At 39.2% G+C, this 22950-nt stretch overlaps 4 protein-coding genes across 4 annotated transcripts; 3 read left to right on the top strand and 1 right to left on the bottom strand.

The window, feature by feature from the left end:
- Positions 1–1130: 1130 nt before the first annotated feature.
- LOC122043313 (CBL-interacting protein kinase 29-like) lies at positions 1131–2747 on the top strand. Its single transcript, XM_042603882.1, has one exon. The coding sequence runs from the start codon at positions 1206–1208 to the stop codon at positions 2493–2495; it is 1290 nt and encodes a 429-aa protein (XP_042459816.1). The 5' UTR covers positions 1131–1205; the 3' UTR covers positions 2496–2747.
- Positions 2748–6458: 3711 nt separating this feature from the next.
- On the top strand, positions 6459–7205 carry LOC122043314. The gene has a single exon (XM_042603883.1). It carries the CDS (start codon positions 6559–6561, stop codon positions 7039–7041), a length of 483 nt encoding a protein of 160 aa, XP_042459817.1. The 5' UTR covers positions 6459–6558; the 3' UTR covers positions 7042–7205.
- Positions 7206–14170: 6965 nt separating this feature from the next.
- On the bottom strand, positions 14171–16331 carry LOC122043315. Its single transcript, XM_042603884.1, has one exon. It carries the CDS (start codon positions 15987–15989, stop codon positions 14442–14444), a length of 1548 nt encoding a protein of 515 aa, XP_042459818.1. The 5' UTR covers positions 15990–16331; the 3' UTR covers positions 14171–14441.
- Positions 16332–19708: 3377 nt separating this feature from the next.
- On the top strand, positions 19709–21437 carry LOC122040288. The gene is made up of 2 exons (XM_042599614.1): positions 19709–20596; positions 20675–21437. The coding sequence occupies exons 1-2, from the start codon at positions 19734–19736 to the stop codon at positions 21315–21317; spliced, it is 1506 nt and encodes a 501-aa protein (XP_042455548.1). The 5' UTR covers positions 19709–19733; the 3' UTR covers positions 21318–21437.
- Positions 21438–22950: the final 1513 nt, after the last annotated feature.

Genomic DNA, 22950 nt, shown 5'->3' on the forward strand with positions numbered 1-22950 from the left:
TATGATATGATCTGATCCTGACCTCAAATCAATTCTGTATAGGATTGTAATTATACAAACTATGGGTGTCACATTTGTTGTGGAGGATGACAAGGACACAGTTAAATATTGTATTCAATATTTAATTAAGTCAATTTTCTAATGAAATTAATATTTTTATCAATTTTAATATGCTACTATGGTGTAGCGGTAGAACATCTAGATTACCACCCAAATATTCATGGTTTGATCTCCAATTATATTGAATTTGTAGGAATTTTTCCTCTAAATGAGGCTCACAACCAAAGGATATTGAACTTCTTGATAATTTGTCGCTAGCGCTTCCCGATTACCCTAATAGTCGATGGAAAAATTTTATAAGGCTGAGCCGATCATCTCAGGGGTACTTTTCGATTTATCCTGATAATCAATAAAAAAATTTTATAAGGTCGAACCAATTATCCTAAGGCTAACTGAATTTATCATTTCTTTTTTAACGCATCAAGAACTCGTGAGAGTACCCAGTTTTTCATAGCATCAAGAATATCGACATGGTGTAACCATAAAAAGTATTCAACGTACTTCCAAGCCTTCATGCGCGATTCGAATCACAACTATAGCTCACAACTATAGGTCACTATAAACAAGAGATGTCTTGCATTGTTTCACATCCCTTTGTTCGGATAACATTCTTGCTTATAAACAAGAGATGCCTTCATTTCTCTCGTCTCTTTCCTATGTTTTTCTTTCCCATACGGCCATACTTGAGTAAACAACATCATTGCTTTCACTACAACCACTTTCACTCTCCCGGTCTCATATTTCTCAACAAGATGTAAAGTGTAAACGAATCATTCCCAACCGAATGCCGTTCCTTCCCAGTTTGGCATGGATCGATTAAACTCAGTATGGGCATAAATCAATCGTGTTCGTAGGTCGGGTCAAGCCGTCTCATTGATTAACACCTGTATACATCAATTATATAAAAAATAAATAAAAATATATATCTCATGAACACGTGTCATATGATAGATCGAAACAGTAATTGTGAATAAATTATATTATCATGTTTTTTTATATTATTATCTGGATTAAGGAAAGGATTTAAAAATATATATTTATATATTTAAATTTAATATTAAACTAGGAGGGAAAGAAGAATACTATTTTTCGTTTGTCTATTTATATCATTCGGGCTCGGCTTCCTCCTCCGTCCGCCGGAGAGGATGGCTGAATCCACCGTCGGCGAAAAGGCTCCGGCGAAGGTCATCTTCGGAAATTACGAACTGGGCCGCCTCCTCGGCCGCGGCTCCTCCGCCAAGGTCTACCACGCGCGGCACCTCCCATCCGGCAACTCCGTCGCCATCAAGGTCTTCCCCAACCCCCGCCGCCCCGCCGGGCATCCCGCCTCGGCTTCTGACTCCTTCATACGCGAGATATTTGCCCTCCGCCGCCTCCGCCACCGCCACATCGTCCGCCTACACGAGGTTCTCGCCTCCCGCTCCAAGGTCTACCTCGTCCTCGACCACGCCAAGGGCGGCGAGCTCTTCTCCCGCATCGATGACCACGGCCGCCTGTCCGAGGACCTCGCCCGCCGGCTCTTCCACCAGCTGATCTCCGCCGTCGCCCACTCCCACTCCCGCGGCGTCTTCCACCGGGACCTCAAACCCGAGAATCTCCTCCTGGACGAGGCCGGCGACCTCAAGGTCGCTGATTTCGGATTCGCCGCCCTCCGACGCTCCGCCGATGGCGCCGACCACCTCCTCCGCACCCAATGCGGGACGCCGACCTACGTCTCGCCGGAGATCCTGATGGGGAAGCGAACGAACGGCTACGATGGGGCGAAGGCGGACATCTGGTCCTGCGGCGTCATCCTCTTCGTGCTCGTCGCTGGCTACCTCCCCTTCAACGGTTCCAATCTCATGTCTCTTTACCGCAAAATCTACCGCGGCCACCACCGCTGCCCTCGGTGGACGCCGCCCGACCTCCGCCGCCTCATCGCACGCCTCCTCGACCCCGATCCGGCCACTCGCATCTCGATCGACGGCATCCTCCGCGACCCCTGGTTCGCCCAGGGCCTCGACGCAAATCAAAGGGCGGCCCTCATGCGGCCCCTCGTTGACGAACAAAAGCCCCGACACCACGCCGGCGCCGGCCAACTCAACGCCTTCGATCTCATCGCCTTCTCCTCCGGACTTGACCTTTCGGGCTTCTTTGGGGAAGGAGAATCATCGGACCGGGAGCGGTTCGCGACATTCGAACCGGTGGACCGGGTTCTGGATCGGGTCGAGCGAGTGGGAAAGGGCGAGGGTTTCGCGGTGAGGAAGGAGAAGGGGGCGGTGGTGTCGACGGTGGTGGAGGGGCAAAACGGAGAGTTGATAGTTAGGGTTGAAGTTTACCGGTTGGCGGGCGGTGCGGCGGTGGTGGAGTTGGAGAAGGGCGGCGGAGGCGCTGGAACCTTCTGCAGCGAGAAGCTGAGGCCGGCGTTGTGCCAGCCGTCCGGCGGCTGTCGGTGACCGACGGTCTGACTACGTTTGAAGTCAGCGGCAATTGCTTTGTATAAAAATAATTAAAATTAGAGAAAAGGGTAAAATAAGGTATCACATGAAAATAAAGGGGCAATTTGGTAAAAGAGTGCATTTAATTTATTTAAATAGTAATCAGAACCTTAAATACTAAACCCAATTAATATATTCTTTATACTAGTATGATCGTACACACGCGTTGGGTGTGTAATATAATTATTCTAATCCCAGCAATAAACTATTGTAATGGGCTTCTCTATGCAAAAAATTATTTTAATTTAATATTATACTTATCTTATTAAAAGAAAATAAGAAAAGTATATTTTTTAATATCGTCGGCCTAAAATATTTATAGAAGCTTCTTTGATCATAGTGTTGTCAATTCTAAGATGTGAGACTAAAGAGAACTATATTTTTTATATAAAACAATCAAAGAAAATTACTAATAAACCTTGGAATTATTTTTAGTGTGAATAGAAAAAAGGACAGTAACGTAAATTCATTTTAGGCTTCACCAAAGTTAGTTAGTAAAGGGGAGAGATTTTTAATAAAATAGTAAGATAATAGATTAGTCTTCTCTTAATTCATCCGTTGAAAAATCCAAAACATAATTTATCTCATCCCTATCAACTACGGAGGATATTTTTTTTCCAAAATTAATTTTGGTTTCTAAAAATCTAAATGCCTGAATTATAATATATATATATATATATATATATATATATATAAACTGACTTTCAAAATATTCATCCATAATGAAAATTTTGATTTGCCACTATATCATGGTTTTTTTTCTTAATGATTGGATGTTATTTTAATTAAATTATAATCATCAAATACTTTAAAGTCAAGAATATTTAATGACTACTAATATTTTGAGTAATTTAAAGTCTTAAAAATATTTTTAGACAAAAATGTTAAATGACTTTTAATATATTTATATTTATTGTTCTTAGATTTTTGAACTCAATACTATTGTTAAGGATTTCCCGTCAAAAGTGATGGAAGTGTTTAATAATCCTAGAGACCTTAGATTCATGCTAAATTAGCATTTAATATTTTTCAAATTATATTTGATTAGGACGGTAAATAGGTCAAGCCGAGCTAAATTTTATAGTGTTCAAGCTTATCAATAAAGTTGAGCCAAGCTAAGCCAAATATAAAATGAACCAAGCCATTAAAATAATTATTCAAGTTTGGCTTGGTTTTTTTTTTATAAATTTAAGCTTGATTTATTTAGATATTATCGATTTTTCAATTTAAATTTATTTGATTGTTTGAAACTTTTAAATTTTAAGTTTATTTGATTAGTTATTGAGCTTGATAATATAAATTTATTTGTTCATTTGAAATTTTATTTATTTATTTAGCAAGTTGATAGAATTTTATTAATGAACATTATTCACAAATATTGTTCACGAACATTATTTATAAATATTAACAAGTTGAATATATATGTGTTCAAGCTTGTTCATTTAGTTAAATGAGTTATTCAAACTTATTTATTTAATTAATCTTATGTATATTAAACAAATATAAATAAATTCTTATCAAATCGAACATAAAATTTATTCACGAACGTTCGATTTATTTTCAGTCTTATACTCTTCCTTATTTTAAGTTTAATTGAGTTATCAATCACTTTGCCCAAATGCACTTAATAACTACGAGTCAATTAGAATTAATTCTCGTCAACTAGAATCACATTTTAGTTGACAATCATTAGACATCCTCCAAGGCATAAGTGTTTTTGCTTGCCTTAGCATCCTTCAAGGCATCAAGTTCCCTTGTTCGATAAGAATGTGGACCACCATTTTTTGCTTGCTTGAGATGCAACATTCATGGAAGGAAATAGTTTGTAGCGTACACTTTGATGATTGTTTCCCTTGTAAGTTAATTACATTCGTGTTGCTATTGTGCTAGAGATTAGGGGTACTAAATAGGGATGGAATAAATTGATGATCGATTAACGATATAAATGGGGTGATGAATTCTCTATATTATCCCTAATCCGAGTGTTGTTTAAGCCGCCAATGAGAAATTGGATGCTTAGAGACAACATCCGGAATGGCAATAAGCAAAGCATAGAATTAGAGATTGTGGTTGATGATTCATTTTCAAAATTATTTAAGACTTATTCATCAATATATTAACCCTTCCGATCAATCTTGCTTCAACATTAGACGAACTTTAGCAATACTCAAAGGCATTCCCAAAGAACAAGAGAGAGCTCCGTGGTAAACTAAAGTCCCTGAAGACTTGATACATATGGATCAAACCTAATTTGTTGTCGATAATTATAACAATCAATGCATGCCCTAACCTCCTAGTTCATTCAACCTGATTGGACTGAAGCCCAAATTGACCTAATTTGTTAGTTTAGGAAAAGAAATGATGTTTATTGGACCAAGGAACGAGATCAAATTGCATAACAAGCAAAGATACGACTTCAATATTTATTTAAAACATAATTAAGGAGATTAAGAAGAGAGCGTTGACTAACTAAAAAAGTGGTTCCTTAATTTAGGGAATTTAGCCAATTACAAGCAAGACACAAGTGACATGTTATTTATACTGCATGAGTGTGATGTAAACTACTTAAGCAAGACACAAGTGACCTGTATTTATACCCCACGGGTGTGTGATGTAAAATACTTAAGAAAATAAAAAAAAAAAAAAATCAGAGTTGGAATTCCAATAATAACGAATATTCTAGAGGTCAGCCTTTAAATATAAATTTTGAATTTACTCAGTAACCAAATTAAGGAAAAGACTATCTACCTCTAAGATTAAGATTAGTCCGATGAACAACTGAATTATCAAAATAAAAAACAAGTGACATGTTATTTAGCCTCACACAAGTTAAATGACTAAAAACTTGAGTTGTTTGGAGGCCCAAGTGCTCTCTCTGTATACTTGGGAGGTAGATTTTAAAAATTAAACAAAGTTTTCGGTGCAGAAATCTTTTTGTTGTTTATTTTGTTATAAAGGATGGACTATTAATCATTTCCATTATTTACTTATTATGAAAAAGATAGACAGGCGAATTTATAAATTTATTTATATTTATATAAATTTTATCATATTTTATCATTATTAACTATCAATTTCTTTTCTAAATTAATATACGGTTCAAATAACTATTATTTGTCATGATTCAAATAACTATGGTAGAAATATAAAATTAAGAGTTTCTAATAATATTGTAAAAGTTATCAAGTTCATCTAATCCATACGAGCCATGTGAGGCTTCTTGCGGACTAGATTGGCGTGTGACCTTCGATATGATTGATTGAATTCGACCGCAATGGCCATGATATGGAAGCATGGTCAACCACCACCATTGCCAACTAGCTTTAGGTTTTATAGGGCCTAAGAATTAATTATAAGCACAAAAGACGTGTGTAATTAGACACTAATATTCGATATTATCCAGACACGAACAATGCTTCACCTACACAGCATTATTGACCTAGGCACAATAATTCAATCTCATCTTAGGGATACAATATTTTAAAACTTTTTTTTCCAAGTAAATTAGTCGAAAAATAAGAAATGAATTTAAGACAGCACACGAGAGGAAGATCCAACTATGATCACTCGCATGATTTGCATATGCCCTAGAGAAAATTCATTATATAAGACCGCAAATGAACCCGATCGACGACACGAATAAGAACCAGAACCGAGCCGGTCCAACCGGAAATGTCAAAGAGAGAGCAATACCTGAAGGAGAAAAGGCTTTTGAGGTGAATGGACAGAGCAGAAACCTTCACAATGCGTTTGCCCTGAAAAAAGAAACACTTGTTAGGTGAGGCTGGGAGATTAACTTAATAAATATTTAAACCCATGCTTAAGACGTAATTAATATACTAATCCTGCTGCTAATGAAGGCAAAGACTCACTTAATTTGTCATTAGATTATTAGTCACTCAGCTTCACCCCTTAAATACATAACTCCACCCCCACGTTTCTATCAGATGATTTGAGAGAGGAGAGGGAGGAGAGAATTCATACTGCCTGAGAGTTGATTTAAGCGTCGGTCGGTCGATCGATGGGCAACAGCCTGAGATGCTGCTTGGCCTGCGTCCTGCCGTGCGGCGCATTCGATGTTGTCCGAATTGTCCACCTCAGTGGCCAGGTGGAGGAGCACAGCTGCAGCGTCAGTGCTGGGGAGATCCTGGCTGCCAACCCTGGCCACGTCCTCAGCAAGCCCTGCAGCTCCCAGGGAGGAAGCACTGTGCGACGGCGCATCTTGATTGTGTCGCCGGAGGCTGAGCTCCGGCGCGGAGACATTTACTTCCTCATCCCGGCTGCAACCGCAACCTTGCACGATCACAAGAAGAAATTTCACAACCACAATGGCAAGGTAGCAAACCAGCAGCAGCAGCAGCATGAGCCTGATAAGCATAGACAGTGCATGAACCAGGAGAGCCCAACTGAGAAGAAGCTGAGCCAGAGCCACCGTCATCGCGGTCGGACCGGCAGGGTCGGGGTCTGGCGACCGCACCTCGAGAGCATTTGTGAAGGCTTGTGACTATCCATGTAACTTCAGCACAAAAGTAACAAGCAATTAGAGAGATCATTAATGTATGGAGTTGAAGCTCAGAAAAAGAAAGAAAGATATGTAGACTTGCACATAAATTAGCATCATCAAAACTAAAGTTGTTCTTTGCACAAAAAATGCCATTTTGTGCTACCTTTCGATCGATCTCAACACAAAACATGCATGTAATTGACACTTGGATTACTCTCCACAACATCAAGAATTTTACCACGAGGCTTCAAATAATTGCAATCTTAGAATCAGCAACGTTTGAAAGAAAAGGAACAATTACTTTCACAAAATGTAAAAAGATAAACTAGGAGTCCATATATCTAGTAAACTATTCCTTCAACAAAACTCAATTGAAGGATAAGAATTACCACTGAGAATTTATAATTTTACTGTAGTAAACAGACTTATATCTTTTATGTGCAATCTTTAACCAGCAATTTGATCGATTCTAAAGAAGAATAAGAAATTCACATCAATGGAAGTACGTGTATGATTCCACAAAACGTGGTTACCTGAGAAAAGAGATCATATTTGATACTTGTGCCAGAACAGAAGACCTCCCTTGCGTGGAAGAGAGAGCCTGCACAAAATGATAAGTGATGGCTTGTTAGTTAAAGGTTTACAGCTAATATGAGGCATTCTTTAGTGGAAGCTATTGACTGCAACTCTTGGATCCATATCAAGGCATTGTTTACAAGATTGTTTATACTGAATATGATTCCAAAATCCAATATTTTAAGCAGTAGAGGCAGCTACAAGAGATAGAGTGCAAGGTAGAGTTATAATAAGAATCAATGCACAACTCTGGGGGGTCCTAGTGAGGTTAAAATATGAAGCAATGATTGGGTCTGGTTAATGGTGAAAGAGGAATAAGCCAAGAATGATAAAGACTGAAACCAACTGCATGACAAAACTGCATCTACTGTCCCTTCTTGACAATGATCAAAATGACAATCTTAAACAACAAAAAGATTATTTTAGTAAAAGATATTTCGGCACACAAAGGAAATGGAGAAAAAATACGAAGAGAGAAATTGCACTTCCTTGTCCTTGTCTTGAGATCCAAAAACATAGACAAAAGTTGTAGTTTGGTGCACGAACTCACCATGATCTAATGAACAGCTGCTTGCAGCAAGGCATGTTGGTAGCTGGCACACCAGTTTCCTGTAATGACAAATAGGGTTTCATAATCTAATTTATCGATGCTTTAAATGGATATAAACAATGCAATTATTGCAGTAAACATCCTTTGATATTTGTACAGTTAAATATGATATAGGATTGCAGTTACTTCAAGATAAAAAGGCACACCACCTTTTCATGGACTAAATGTAACTTTAAGATATAGGTTGCTCGTAAATATTCTTCTTAGTTCTTGTGTAACAACTAACCTCTTGAGACTTCTATTCTATTTGATATGAAATCTATATAAAACACAATTTTAATGAATAAAATCAGTATATCTGAATTATCTAAATAGTGAGATCAAATAAGGTAATTAAGATCACACTTTAAAGACATGAATAAAGTATCAAATTTTTTAACGGCAAGGTATGGTCTGTGTAGTTGACTCCAAAGACTTTAATTTATGGCATACTCAGCAAAATTGACAGATATTGATATAGGACAAAACCCAATTTTTATCGAATAATTTATACTACAGTCTACAGATATGATTTTATTATTAGCTATACATTATTTTAATTATTTATTAATTATATTAATATATATATTAACATTCATGCTTGAATTCTTTGATGGGCAAAACTCATAAGGGCATCCCTAATTATCATTTTCATCAAAAAAAAAAAAAAAAAAACCTCTCTTTTTGTTAAAAAAAAAGTCAAAAACATTACTCCACCATATTTCTCATCCTGAAAGTATCTTTATTCCTGCACTCCTACGATAGCTACATTGTAGCTGCTACAACGTATTTACGTAAATTATTTTTCTTTTTAGTTTAATTTGATTAAAAATACTATAGATAGAGCACTTTTATATAAAAGAAAAAGGTCAAAATGCTTAAACTTGATCAAAATCGTCAACACTTTTAAAAGTTAAAACGGTTATAGCAACTACTAAAAGTTTTTTTTTTTTACCATTTTGAAGTTAGTATAATTAAGTTTAAACAATTTTGACCAAGTTGGTAAATTTCAAGTCATTTTTGAAGCGAGTTTTTATATAAAAGTGCTTTATACGTATTATTTTTAACCAAGTTAAACCGGCTTATTTTAACACATTATAGTAAATACTATGTAGCGACTACAACAATGTTGAAATAAGGATATTTTTGAAATGAAAATTATTTTGACTTTTTCCATAAAAGAGATACCCTTTTGATGATGTTGGTGCGGGAAGTATCAGGCAATCGAACCCAAGTTTTGATAATGGCAAAGGGTTCAAAGTTAAGTCGTCTTGTGATCTAACAAGTTCATGGAGCTTGCAGGAAAGTCCTAAATGGTACTTAGGCAAAAGTCCTAGCTGTGGTTAGGCAGGTGGAAAACCCTAGGGGGTGATAACCCTATGTTATAGGGGGTGGTAACCCTATGCGGAAAGTCTTGGCGGGTCGAAAGCTTCAGGCAAAAGTCCTAGGGGGTGGTAACCCTAGGTGGAAAGTCCTGGTGTCGCGAACCAGGTGGAAAACTGGATGGGCCGGGAAGCGGAAGTCCAGCAGAAAGTCCGGAAGTTTCGAACGCTGAGCAAAAGTCCAGTCGATCTGGAGGATCGCACTGGCAACATGTAAAACTCCTAAGTGGAGTAGGTGAGGACGCGTTCTCCGTAGAGGGAACAGTAGGCGTCGGGTCGACCTAGGGTTTTCGGTCGGAGATCCGAAGTCAAAAGACTGTCAAAATATTATATTGATTAATATCTGTGCTAACTTGGTTTTGCAGGATGTGTTTGCAGACTAACATGTTTTGCAGGGCCAAAAACAAGAGTTGAGCCTCGGAGGAACAGTGTCCGAGGCGCCTCCATGGAGCTTGGAGGCGCCTCGGGTGCAAGCCGAAGCCAGCTGTCCAGAGGAGCTGGAGGCGCCTTGGACCAGGGCTTGAAGGCGCCTTGAGGAGGCTTGAAGGCGCCTTAAACCTGATAAGGTGAGACCAGGTTTGCGTTGATCCACTCGTGAGACTCAGAGGCCCGGAGGCGCCTTGGACAGGCTTGGAGGCGCCTCCAGCACAGTATAAAAAGGGGGTCGAAGCAGCAGCTAAAAACAACAACTTCCGAGCAATCCTAACACTACAAGCTGCTAACGAGACGATCCCAAAGTGCTGCAACATCATCTCGACGACCCGGAGCTTCAGCTTTCATTTCTTTGTTGTCGGTATTACTTAATTCTATTGTACTTAATTCATATCTGTACTATTGCGATTTAATAGTGAATTGCCCAAAGTAATCGCTCAACGAGCGAGAGCCTTGGAGTAGGAGTCGCCCAAGGCTCCGAACCAAGTAAAAACACTTGGGTCTTTTCTGTGTTTGATTTTTCCTTTATTTCCGCTGCATTACTCTCGAACGATTTCCGAATGCGAAATGAACGAAATAGCCACGAACACTATTCAACCCCCCCCCTCTCTAGCGCTTTCGATCCAACAAATGATTCTCATTATCTAAGACACTCTTTTGATTTTTGTCCTCCTTTGATTATTTAATCTTGATATCAATATTAATGTTAGCAACCATGATTCTCAAACCATTATTGTTAAGTTTGAAACAACTCCAGTTTGACCAACTTCAAACTTAGGTGATTGCAGTTAAGCAATTGTGTGAAATAGCAAGTTTGGAATTTCATGCACCGGTAAAGTTGTTGTCTTGGCGCAACGATAAAGTTGTTGTCATGTGACCAAAAGGTCACGAGTTCGAATCCTGAAAACAACCTCTTGCAAAAAGTAGAGTAAGACTGCATACAATGGATCCTTCCCCGGGACCCCGGATGGCGGGAACTTCGTGCACCAGGCTGCCCTTTTTTTTTTTAGCAAGTTTGGAATTTACTTTTTTGTTTTTTTTACAAGTTTTATCTATTGAGGTTAAAAAAAAAATCTACAATCATAATTCTTCTCTCAAAAAAAAACATAAAAAATAATAATAACCAAAAACAACTTCAAATGCTCATTTAAATTGCCTTTATATTATAAAAATTCTCAATGACCCCAAACAAACTCTAAGCTCAAATCATAGTGGAATTTGCATAGTGTGCTACAGAAAAAAGGAAAAAGAAAAAAGAAAAAAAAAAAGAGAGAGAGCTATGTTTTGTACAGACTTCATCCTCACTTAGTTATCAAATATATTACCAGAGAAAAGTCGGCATCAAACAGGGTAAAAATTCTACCATTTTGCTAAACAACCATGACTACTTTGTCTAACTCTTATTTATAGCTTCCTGAGGTCTCCCCACATTAACACAATTTAATACTTGTCCATAGGTTTAATTCAACCCTCTTCTACTCATATGAAGTACAATCTCATGCAACAATAAAATTTCTCCTTGTATTCATTTTCAGCACAAAATTAAAATCATCTCTCAGATTAATGTAAAGATGTAAAACCAAACTTCAGATTGGATCATTGGAGTACAGAAATTGAATGTTTCAGTAGATATGACCTAAGAAATGAGATGCTTGGAGTAAACTTGAAATAACATTAAATTATATGATGGCCAAATGACAAGATGGTGCTGAAAGTCATATGGTTAACAAGGACTAACAATAAACTAAACAAAGTCAACCACACACTAGCTTGAGGTCATATCCAAGCAGAACATGCATTCAATTCCTATTGTCAACCCTTAGGAGGAAGAAAGCAACTTTCATGAGGTCAAGCAGTTAACAAACTCATAAACTAGAATACAAGAGCTGGAATACAAAGTTTTTTTTAACTAATTTTATATAATCTGAAGCTGAATGGAAATAACATGACACTATTGAATATGATAAGTATTTGAATCTCTATCACAGTAATAGTTTAAGCTAGGTTACTGGGCAGTCAAGTTCACTGGATTGGCTTATATGCTCAAGTTTGAATAGAACATAGAAGGCATGCAATAACAACTCACAGCACTTGGATGTTGTCCAATTAGGCTTCAGACCAGTAAAATTCAACTTGCTCATTCGTCTGAAAATTTAATCAGAAAAAATGAATATCAATCAAGTCTTTCCTAATTAATTAGCAAAACTCGGAACATGACTTGAACAAATTTACTATTGCTGAGCTATAGATGACAAAATCAATCAGATAACGCAATGCAAACAGCTTAATTCAGGAAAAAAGCATAGGCTTAGGGAGCATAGAGCATACCATTCATTCAATTGATGCAAACAACTCGGGTGAATCCACTGGAAAAAGTTACACTGAAGATATTACAAATTCAGATGATTTTCCAATTTACAAATATCCACATAACTAGACAAGAATCACTACACCAATCCTTCCCTCTTCATCTGCTAAGCGGTATATTAATGTAGAAGAACTACACCATTTACACACTGAAGAGATTACAAACTCGGATGATATTCCAACTTGCACATATCCACTTCTGTCATTGATTGATTCTGGGCCAAATAAATTGGCTAGGAATAATTGGCTATCCTACACAACATACTTAAAAGTAAATTTCAGTACAATATATCCAAGCCACAATATCTCTGTTAATTTGGGTAACCAAAAGACAAGAAGGGGATCAACTCTCATGCCAACAATGAACAACATCAAAATTTCAATTGCCACGGCACATGCAACAGTGTGTTCAGCCATTTGTCAAACTGATGCTTGATCCAAGAAAATATGGGATATTGACGCATACAATGGAGAGCTGATGCAATATGTAGTGTAGATAAAAAATAATGCCACAACCGTGAAGATGGAGGGTTTTTCAGAAATTACAAGAAATCATTAATAGCATTACCAGAGAATCCATAATTATTTTACAAATAGTTAAATGCAATATGAACTATCAACAAAGAAAAAACTTGAGCCAAAAGGAAAATTGTAAATATACCACTAACACCATGTAATGCAATTGGTAAGTTGTATTATTTGTACATACTAAAGCTTAGGAAATAGTTTAAATAACTTTTATCAAGTTTGTTAAGAGCACTAGAGTATTAGTATACAATATTCAACACCACCAATAAATGTGTAAAAAAAAATCCTAAAACATAAACTTTTTTTTTAAATATCACGTTAGGTCTCAATGAGGACTTAGTTTAAATTTGAACATATACTAGTTTGAATGTAGTTGAACTTGGTATAAGTAATCAAGCTCAATAAGCATTTAATAAACAAGTTTCAACACAAATTTTAGGATTAAATGAGCTTGAAGTTTTCTCCAAGGTATAGCCTTTTTTTAATGAACAAGCTTTAACATTTCTGGATCCTCTTTCCTTCAGACTTTTGCATTGTCGTATCAAGTAAATTTTTAGTATGATTGATCTTTCAAGTATTAACCTAGGTTAATCTTCAAATATTTTAGTGGTAATCCTTGTTCTCTCATCAGTTTCCCTTTCCAAAAATTTTAGTGGCATTAACTTAATCTCTCTATACAAATACAATATTATATGCCTCCTTTATTCTTACATATTGGTACTAGAAAGCTTTCTCTCTAAATTAAAAGGTCCAGATCAGTGGTTTATTGCTATGCTTTGCTGATTGTTCTCTTTTCTGTCTAGGTGACATTAGAAGAAATCAAGTTTTGAATCTATATTCTAGATGATATCTCATATTAACCAAGGACACAACACAATTCTTTACTGGAAAGTAGTTCAAGGTTTAGTAAGTCTTCGGCTGCTAGAAAATGCAGGTGCAGAAGAAGTTGAGTTCACCGTATAATCCTATTGAATTGTCACACAAAAATAAAAAGAATTGCATTCCACGAGAAGCGAGTAGGGTTAGGCTTCCTAGATCAAAAGTTGAATTTTTCACAAAGGTTAGCTACCTGGCAAAAGTTTGCAGTCCAGAATTTTAGAGAGAGAAAACAGAAAGAAGAGGAAGAAGAAACTAGTGAGTTGGATGCATATTGTAATGAAAGAATATTAACATAGCAACAAAAGAATGTATATTGCAAAATGCCTAATAGTTGGTACAAGTTCACGCAAAAATAAGTAAAAGGCATTGTAAGAAGTTGAGTGAACAAATAGAGCACATGCTTAAAAGTTCAACAGTCCAGATGTCTTACATACTAGAAAGAATTAAATCACAACAGAAAAGAATTAGCCTCCTCATTCATGAAAATAACAGCTAGGTAACTATGATTGTTCATAGCTACGCATTTCTTGGTTAAAACCCTATCAAACATAAAAGCGTCTCCTTTACTGCAACAATGAAGAACTGAACATACAGAAGTAGTGTACTGTGTGCAGAACAAATTCCATAAGACAATAATCAAATACTGATTACCACCATTGGTGAACTAGAACTCCACTATCCCGAAGTGACGTGAAGAGCTTCAAGCATTTCCCGTATGTGTTTTGGTATTTTGGACTCCTCTGTCCAGGGCAGCATTTCTGCCATCTATTGTAGTGACACTCAAGAAAGAGCTCGTCGATTAGACAGATAGCTCCTGTCTTGAACAGCCTCGGTATCAGATCAAATTCAGTCCCCTCAACATCCATCTTCATCACAACATAGTCTTTCTCAGTAAATGTCCTCTTCAGCCAAGCAGCGAAATCAAATCCCTGAATTGCATGCACAGAACCTGTTGAAACACGACCATCGGAGGCCCCAAAAGGCCTGATACGACCCATTCCTCGGCCTTGCTCTACATCATGGTTATCTGGATCATGATTAATCTCAAATGTCAAAGTTTCATTGCGCACCCATGCAGCGAAAGGCAGCAAGTTTACACCTTTCTTAGTGGCATACTCTTTGTGAAATGCTCTGTCAGCTTCAATAGCATATATCTCAAAAGTGTGATTCTGCTTAGGGTACTGTTTCCTGAACCAGCTACCAATGCTTGAGCCATAGCTCCGAGCGCCAACATCGACATAAATATACCTTTGCTTGAAGCTTATATCAGCAATTGATGGCAAATACTTGACATTCTGGATGTTCCTCTTGAGGGTGATCCATGGCTTTAAAGGCTCCTCCTCAATCAGAGGCTCTGCTAACTGAAGAATCTGGAGCTTGTGCTCTAGAACTGGACATTCATCATGAGAATTAACCTTTGTAAAAACAATTTGTACGCCTTCTTGTTTCTGTAAAACTATCTCACGGAGAGGCTGAGACTTCGAATCCCAATGGTTGATCTCCCTCGATCGAACATTTATGAAGCCAGGGAAAAGTTGGGCGAGGGAGTGGAGACTGTAGGAATCTCCAGCGGAGGTAGTGAGCACAACAAGGAACCAATGAGGTCTCAGCGTCCTTGCGATCTCTGCAGCAAGATCCGCAGGCCGTTTGCTTTGATCTAGACTCTGCCCTGCAAACACGAAGTCGAAGGTGGCATTTTTGAACGGCAGAAAGAGAGGATCGCCACCGGCAACTACCAGCGGTGGCGCGCTTTTCTTAGCAATGCCGACCGCATCAGGGACTCCGATCTCCTTGAGAGCGAGCACCTCATATCCAGCAGGGGTGTCGACGCACAGGCACTTAGAGTCCTGGGAGAGAAATCCTTCCACCACGAGATCCTGCATCACGGAGGAATAGAACTCGACAGCCTTCCGCCACTCTCGGCTGGTCCAGAGGGATCGGACGGCTGGATCCGCGGGGTATCCAAGGCTGGCATCTGCTGAGGCGATGGAGGCAGAAGCTACGACACCTCCGGACGATCCCGCAAGTGCAAGAGATTCCCCCGGCAAAGAAAAGAAGCAATTGTCACCGGCGGTGCAGGAACCGCCGTAGATAGTGACAACGTACACGAATCGAAGGAGGAAAACAGACACGAAGATGAGGAGCGCCCGGACGAGGAGGTTTCCCACCGAGCACCGCTTTTCCGCCGGCTCCATAGCCGGGAAATAACAGATCAAAGAATACCTATGTATGACTATTTCTCAACGAACACAGAAAATGAATCAAAATTGAAACCCTAACTGAAACAAACAGGTATCAATTAACGAGCGCAGAAGCGGGCGGAGGTGTGGTTAGCACCGACGAGAGGACGAGGCGATGGGAAACACGCGAAATAGAAGACTGGGAAAGGCGTAAAATGGCGATCCATGGCGGTTTCTCCGGCGAACTTCATCCGCGACTCTCTCTCGCCATTGCGGCTGTGCTCTTCTGCTTCTCCGGCGCGTCTCTTCCCCTTCCTTCTCTCCCTCTTTCGCTATTGCCGCTTCGTCGTCCGCCGAGATCACGACGAAGAAAGGGGGGTAAATATGACGAAAAAACGTTCGACATGGAAGTCCACGGCGTGATCTTGGCCGTTCATTTGGGCGACAATCTGATCCATCTAGGGAACCAACGGTTGACCGAGGCGGTAGCATTCTCGTGATTACACGAAACAGTCTGGTTATTTGAAGCGTGCGACAGCGTGGCGGTGCCGCTGCGGTCAGAAGTTTCGGCGGGTGGAGATGCGGGTCCCGGTTCGGGTGTGTGACAGAGACTTAGCGGGGCCAAATACGTGGCGTCTCGTGGATGGAACGAGGTCGACGTGGTACCTGTTTGTCGCCACGCGTGTCTTTGCTTGAGCAAATTCCAAATAAAACCTTGAAGAATGAGGAATGTTTCCAGACCCTATTATTAAAAAATATCAAAAGAACATCCTAATTTTTTTATATTAATTAAAATTAGTTTAATATTAATGTATTTGATTAAATTTATTTTAATACTAATGTATTTTCACCAAAACTATTATAAGAAAATTGGATCTATCAAAATGGAGTGTTTTTTAATTTTTTTTCAATATAATAAAACTATGAGACATCCTTTTAATCTTTTTGAAAAAATACTAAATTTTTGAAAAATAAATTATTTGTGTCAGTTTTGAAAAATCAACCCATTTAGTTTTTTAATGGAATTGTAATTAAACATTATAGATTAATTTTTTAGAAAAAATAATAGTTTGAATTTAATCTTGATCATGAAGTGTCCTTTCCAAAAAAAAAAAGATTTGTTTTACAGTTTTTAAACATTAAAAATATCATTTTGAATCAGATGAATTGTTATAATTCATTCTTGGGTATTTTCTGTTAAAAATTTCTAAGAGTACTACAATTGTTTAACACTTTAACTTTTAACCCCACTTCTTTTCTGTTGACATACATAAAAAAAACAAAATTCATAACATAATATTTTTTTAAGGTAATGATGCAATATTCAAAAATTTTCCATGCATACTAGAGAAATTTAAGATTTTTGAAGAATCAACAAGTTTTAAACATAGTTGATGCTTTCGGAAAGTTGAAGAGATGAATGTTGGACCGAGCTTTGGGTGTTTAAGCTTGTTTAATAAGATAACCGAGCTGAGCCGAGCCGAGCTTAAAATGAACCAAGCTTTTGAAATAAGTGCTCAAACTTAGCTTAGTTTATTTTTTATGAGCTTGAGCTTGGTTCGTTTAGATGCTATCAAGCTCTCGATTCAAGCTTGGCTTGAGCTTGATTTGAGCTTGGTTCATTTAGATGTTATCAAGCTCTCAATTCAAGCTTGACTTGAGCTTGGTTCTAGCTTGGCTTGAGCTTGGTTCGAGCTTGGTTCGTTTAGATGTTATCAAGCTCTCAATTCAAGCTTGTTTGATTGTTTGATTGATTATTAAGATTGATAATTTAAATTTATTTATTTATTTTATTTTGTTATTTATAGCATATTGAAAAGAGTTTTATTAATAAATGTGGTTCGTGAACATTGTTCACGAACGTTAACGAGTTGAACACATATGTGTTCAAGTTTGTTTGTTTAGCTTAATGAGCTGTTCAAGCTTGTTTGTTTAATTAATCTTATGTATATTGAACGAGCATAAACAAACTCTTACCAAACCGAATACCAAACTTGTTCACAAACGCTTGGTTCATTTACAACCCTAATTATAAAAGGACTTTCCATTGAGTGTTAGTATATTTTTATTTTCAAAATTATTCTTATTTTTATATAATTGTAGCATTTTTGGGTTCATAATTGTTATAATAAGAACACTTCAACTTTGACTAATATTAATAAACTGTGTTGTATAACTACTATAATATAGTCACTTCTTCTCTGATTAATATTATGTTATAGCAACGCTTTAACTATCAACACTAATAACACTATGTTGTGCTAATTGTAGTTCATAACTTTTGTAATATGAACATTTCATCTCTAGACAGTACCATTCAGCATTAGTCGATACAAGGTAGCATCATGTTAATTATAACAGTTGGATATCATAATTGTTTATTTCTTGTCAATATTAGATTATAGTAGTTAGTTGCTAGCTATGGTTATGATCTTGTTGAAACTACTATAATAAAATAAAAATATAAGATTAATTTTGCAAAGTAAAATATACGTAGCTATAGATTAGATAGAGCAACCTTCCCTTTTGATAGTAAATGAAACAAAATAAATGTCTCTTAATGGCAGACGACTATGATATAATAGATGATAGACTACAATACATCAATCCGATTATTGTTAATGTAGCAGGACGCAAACTTCTGGTGACTTTGCTTCTGTCGAAAGTTGTGTTGAGTTTCCGTCTCGCTCTCCTCCTTAATGGCATGCATGCATCCAACAAGAAATTTCACTTGTGCAAGCAAAGAAAAGAGAATAGAGAATAGATGCTCAGATTCTCCACTGAAACAATAACATACTAGAACTGAAAGAATCATATGAAAGGTTGTGATATAGAGAAAATATATACTCAAGCCCTCCTATCTAGTCAATTAGGCAAAAACCATGATCACTAAGGAGAGAGGGATTCTCCGTTGCTTTTGGTTGGGGGAATACAACGTGCTCACTTTCCAGCTGATGAAGAGATTCCAACTTATCTACATCACCAACCTCTACCTCTATCATCACATGAACAAGGTTTGAATTTCTTAGGGAATAAGTTCCTCCTTCTTACACAATAGTTCGGGACAGACATTATCACCTTTTGGCTTTTGCATCCCAAACCATTTGCTTGCATAATTGCATGAACCCCATAAACTACAAGGAATCTGCTGCTTTGTTTCAGCGTCTCAATCAACTTTCAGTGAGGTTTCCCTTGACTATTTCTGCAGTGGACAATGGCTTCTCCATCTACAGTTGAACATTAAAATCGAACACTCATAATTGAATAAATTAATTTTTAAAATAAATCAAATCAATTGAATTTTGTTGTTAAAATCCAAGAGATATAATATTGAATTAATTAATTTTTTTAATAATTAATCATCTAGATTTCTAAATTTATTATATATATATATATATATATATATATATATATATATCTGATTAATCTGATAAGTGACCAGCTCTGTTTCTTACCAACTAATCTTGTCTAAAGGCGCGAAGTTGAAAAGTCGAAAAGATAACAGTTACGTTAACTGTATGAAGATCTCGTTCCTATCTGTAAAATAAAATCAAAACTAAAGAAGCGGTCCCTGATGTTAATCCTCCGAAGTTCAAGTTAGAAAAGGGAGGTTTTAGATTTTTGGATTACAAGTACTTTTCGATTTATTCTAGTGGTTGATAAAAAAGTTTTGTAGAACTGAATCGATCGTACATGTTACCTAGTTCATCAGTATATTAACCCATCCGAACAGCACCAGACACCGATCCACCTCTTTCCATGGCTTCTGATTCCCCTGTCGACGTAGGCGGGTGGCTGAGGAGCCTTCCCCCCTTCTCCCAATGGAGCTCCAACCGCATGAGCTTCTGCATCTGCTCGTCGAAACCCTGCGCACCTTCCTTGAGACTCTCCGTCGCCAGAAACCCCCAGAAGCTCAATCCTTACCTCACCTTCTGCATCTACGCAGACTACCACACCCCCATTTCCCTCTGGACCTCCGGCGCCATCCGCCTCAAGTCCAGCTCGCAGACCTCTTTGACCGGAGACGAAGCCACCGGTCTCTTCTTCGACCTCCTCGTTTCGGTTCTCAAGTACGGCCCCGGCCGGAGATCCTCTTTCCGGCTGTCGCAGGTGACGGTCAGGGAGGAGAACCTCCGGGAAGTAGTCCTTAATCTCGCGTTTGTCACCCTCACCTTCCTCGTCACCGTCTACGAAGCTCCCTCCGAGCTTCGCCGTGGGTGCCTCGAGGACTTGAGGCTCCAGCTGTGGAGTCCGGCGTGCCGGGAATCGCTGAAGCTCCTCGTCCGGCTGCTCGGCTCCAACCTCGAAGAGCAGTGGATGCGCTCGGTGAACCTCGGAATGACGAACTGGATGTCGGAGCTCCTCCGGTCTTCGAACCACCTGCCCAGAGCGCCGTCGCCGCTGTTCTCGTACGGCCTCTCCGCGAGCGGGCTGTGGAAGGTGCAGCTCTACTGCCCTGTCATAGCCATGGCCGTCGAAGATCCTTCCGCCGCCAGCACTCAAGACGACCGCCTGCTCTTCTCCCTGAGGTACCAGCAGCTCGAAGCTGTGATCCAGCTCGCCTACAGAGCCATCCGCAAAGAGAGCTGGATCGACATCGCCGTCGCCGTCGACAACATACGGTCAGTGATTTCGACTGTTCGATCGTTCAGATTGGAACGAGAATCTCACACTCGCAGTGATCGTTCTGTTCTCGGCAGATGCGATGTGGATCCTCTCTTGTCGGAGACTCTAATGGCCGAACGAGGCTACGGCAGCGAGGAGAAGCACTTCCCTTCGAGAATCTCCCTGCAACTCACTCCGGCCCTGCAGTCGGACGTTCTGTCGGTTTCAGTGAGCAAATCGTCGGACAATCCGACGCAAGAAATCGGCCTGGAGAAGTCGCTCGAAGGCGGTTTCGATCCGCCGAACTCCTACCTGGGCCTCAGGATCTCGGCCACGGAGTCCGTCACCTTGAGCGTGAAGCCGTGGAAGTTCGAGCAGTCGGTGGACGGCGACAGCGTGAACCTGAACTGGTTTCTTCACGACGGCGTCAATGGCAGGGAGGTGTTCTCCTCCCGGCCGTCGAAGTTCGCGCTGCTTCAGCCGAGGACGTGGTTCAGGAACCGGTACTCGAGCGTGCACAGGCCGTTTACCAAGCAAGGGGGGATCATCTTCGCCGGAGACGAGTACGGCGAGAGAGTCTGGTGGAAGGTGCGCCCGGCGGCTTTGGGGAAGACGATGGAGTGGGAGATCAGAGGCTCTATAGGGCTCACCTACTGGCCAAACAAGCAGAGGACTTTCTACAGTGAAACGAGGAAGTTGCAGTTCAAGGAATCCCTCAGCCTTCATCTCCCAAAATGACACGGTCTAACAATTGCTCAATGTCTATCTTTCTTCCATTTTCGAACACATTCTTCTTATGTTCAATTTGATAAGTGGTTTTCTGTATTCCTTCTATATATATATATACAAGATACAATACGTTTTATATATACACACACTCTATGTTAAGTTTGTTAATGTTAATTCTACTACCTTATCAAATAAACTTGAATAACATAAAACTCAATCCATTTACAATCTTATTCCTCACTACACAAACATTTTCCTTGCTCAACTTCACAAACATGACTATGGAACAATAGGTGATACGATGCGTGATGGTGAGGTTCGATAAGGCGTGATAGTCCGGAGTCAAAGGGACGTGGCAGTCAAAAGTCAAGAGAACGTGACAGACAGAAGTCAAGGTGACAGTTATAAGTCAAGAGGACGTTGCAATTCGGAGTCAAGGGGACGTGACAGTCATAAGTCAAGGGGACGTGGTAATCCGGAGTTAAGGGGACGTGGCAGTTAGAAGTCAAGAGGACGTAACAATCATAAGTCAAGGGAACGTCACAATCCGGAGTCAAGGGGACGTGACAGTCAGAAGTCAAAGGGACGTGACAGTCAGAAGTCAAAGGGACGTGACAATTCACAGGCATGGAAATAGGAAGTAAAACCAGGTGATGACGCCAGTCGCCTGATTCTCGGTCAGGTTTTCACAAATCGGAACTCTAGGTCGAGGACACCTGGGTAGGCAATTGAGGGAATGCCTGGCCGGAATCCGACTGGTCGGGTTTTCGCGACATGATTGTACTGGAGCCAGGTGCACTCAGCAAGCTAACTCTTGGGCGGTCAACTCTCGGTCGACTCTTGGATGATCTATCCACAGCTCCGGACCCTCACAGTTTTGGTCAGATGGTACACCCGATTGATCATCCCAAGCTGCTCTATTCATACCCGGTCAGGGCAGCAGGCGTGATCTTGTCTGAGATTTGTGAAGATGAGCGCTGATTCTGATGAATGATGATGAACGCCGATGAAGACGAACTCCAGTGATTGTTAGAGTGTATACTAAAAGCCTAGCTTTTGGTATAAACATTTATCTAGAAATAAGAATCACATTGGTCAAATGTCTACATTTGTGATAAATGTAGTTGTTCAATTAATTTATATTGTAGATAACATGGTGTGTGGTGTCACACACAGAGGATCATGTTATCAGTATCTTATAAATTATAAACAGTAGCTCACGACCATAATGGAAAGGAACAAACCATTGGAAGGTCGTAGTGTAATTAGGTATCAGTTTATCTTGACTGTATAATTACACTATTACACTCAGAGTGTATTGAGTAGGACCATTTGAGGTCGTTTCTTTTATACTGACTTTATAAAGAAACAAAGACCTCGGTTATTATGGAAGTGTGTGCTCTTAATCCTAATATAATAACAAGCACATATATTTGATATTTATTTCTTTAATTTATCAATGGGTGAGATTTAGTTCGATAAATCAATAAGCCTGATAAGTTGAGAAATGGCATCACTTATAGTGTGTGTTGTTGATTATAAAAGGAAACTGTGTCCTAGAGATACTAGGTTGATAATGTCCTCAAGAGGAGCTCATAAGGATTGTCATGTTAAACCCTGCAGGTGGACTTAGTCCGACATG

Source organism: Zingiber officinale, chromosome 2A (assembly GCF_018446385.1).
Source record: "Zingiber officinale cultivar Zhangliang chromosome 2A, Zo_v1.1, whole genome shotgun sequence".
Classification (NCBI taxonomy): domain Eukaryota; kingdom Viridiplantae; phylum Streptophyta; class Magnoliopsida; order Zingiberales; family Zingiberaceae; genus Zingiber; species Zingiber officinale.

Coding starts and splice junctions, on each gene's coding strand:
- LOC122043314 (XM_042603883.1), top strand. CDS start 6,559: ATGGGCAACAGCCTGAGATGCTGCTTGGCCTGCGTCCTGCCGTGCGGC.
- LOC122040288 (XM_042599614.1), top strand. CDS start 19,734: ATGGCTTCTGATTCCCCTGTCGACGTAGGCGGGTGGCTGAGGAGCCTT. Junction 20,597..20,674: donor GTCGCCGTCGACAACATACG/GTCAGTGATTTC, acceptor TGTTCTCGGCAG/ATGCGATGTGGATCCTCTCT.
- LOC122043313 (XM_042603882.1), top strand. CDS start 1,206: ATGGCTGAATCCACCGTCGGCGAAAAGGCTCCGGCGAAGGTCATCTTC.
- LOC122043315 (XM_042603884.1), bottom strand. CDS start 15,989: ATGGAGCCGGCGGAAAAGCGGTGCTCGGTGGGAAACCTCCTCGTCCGG.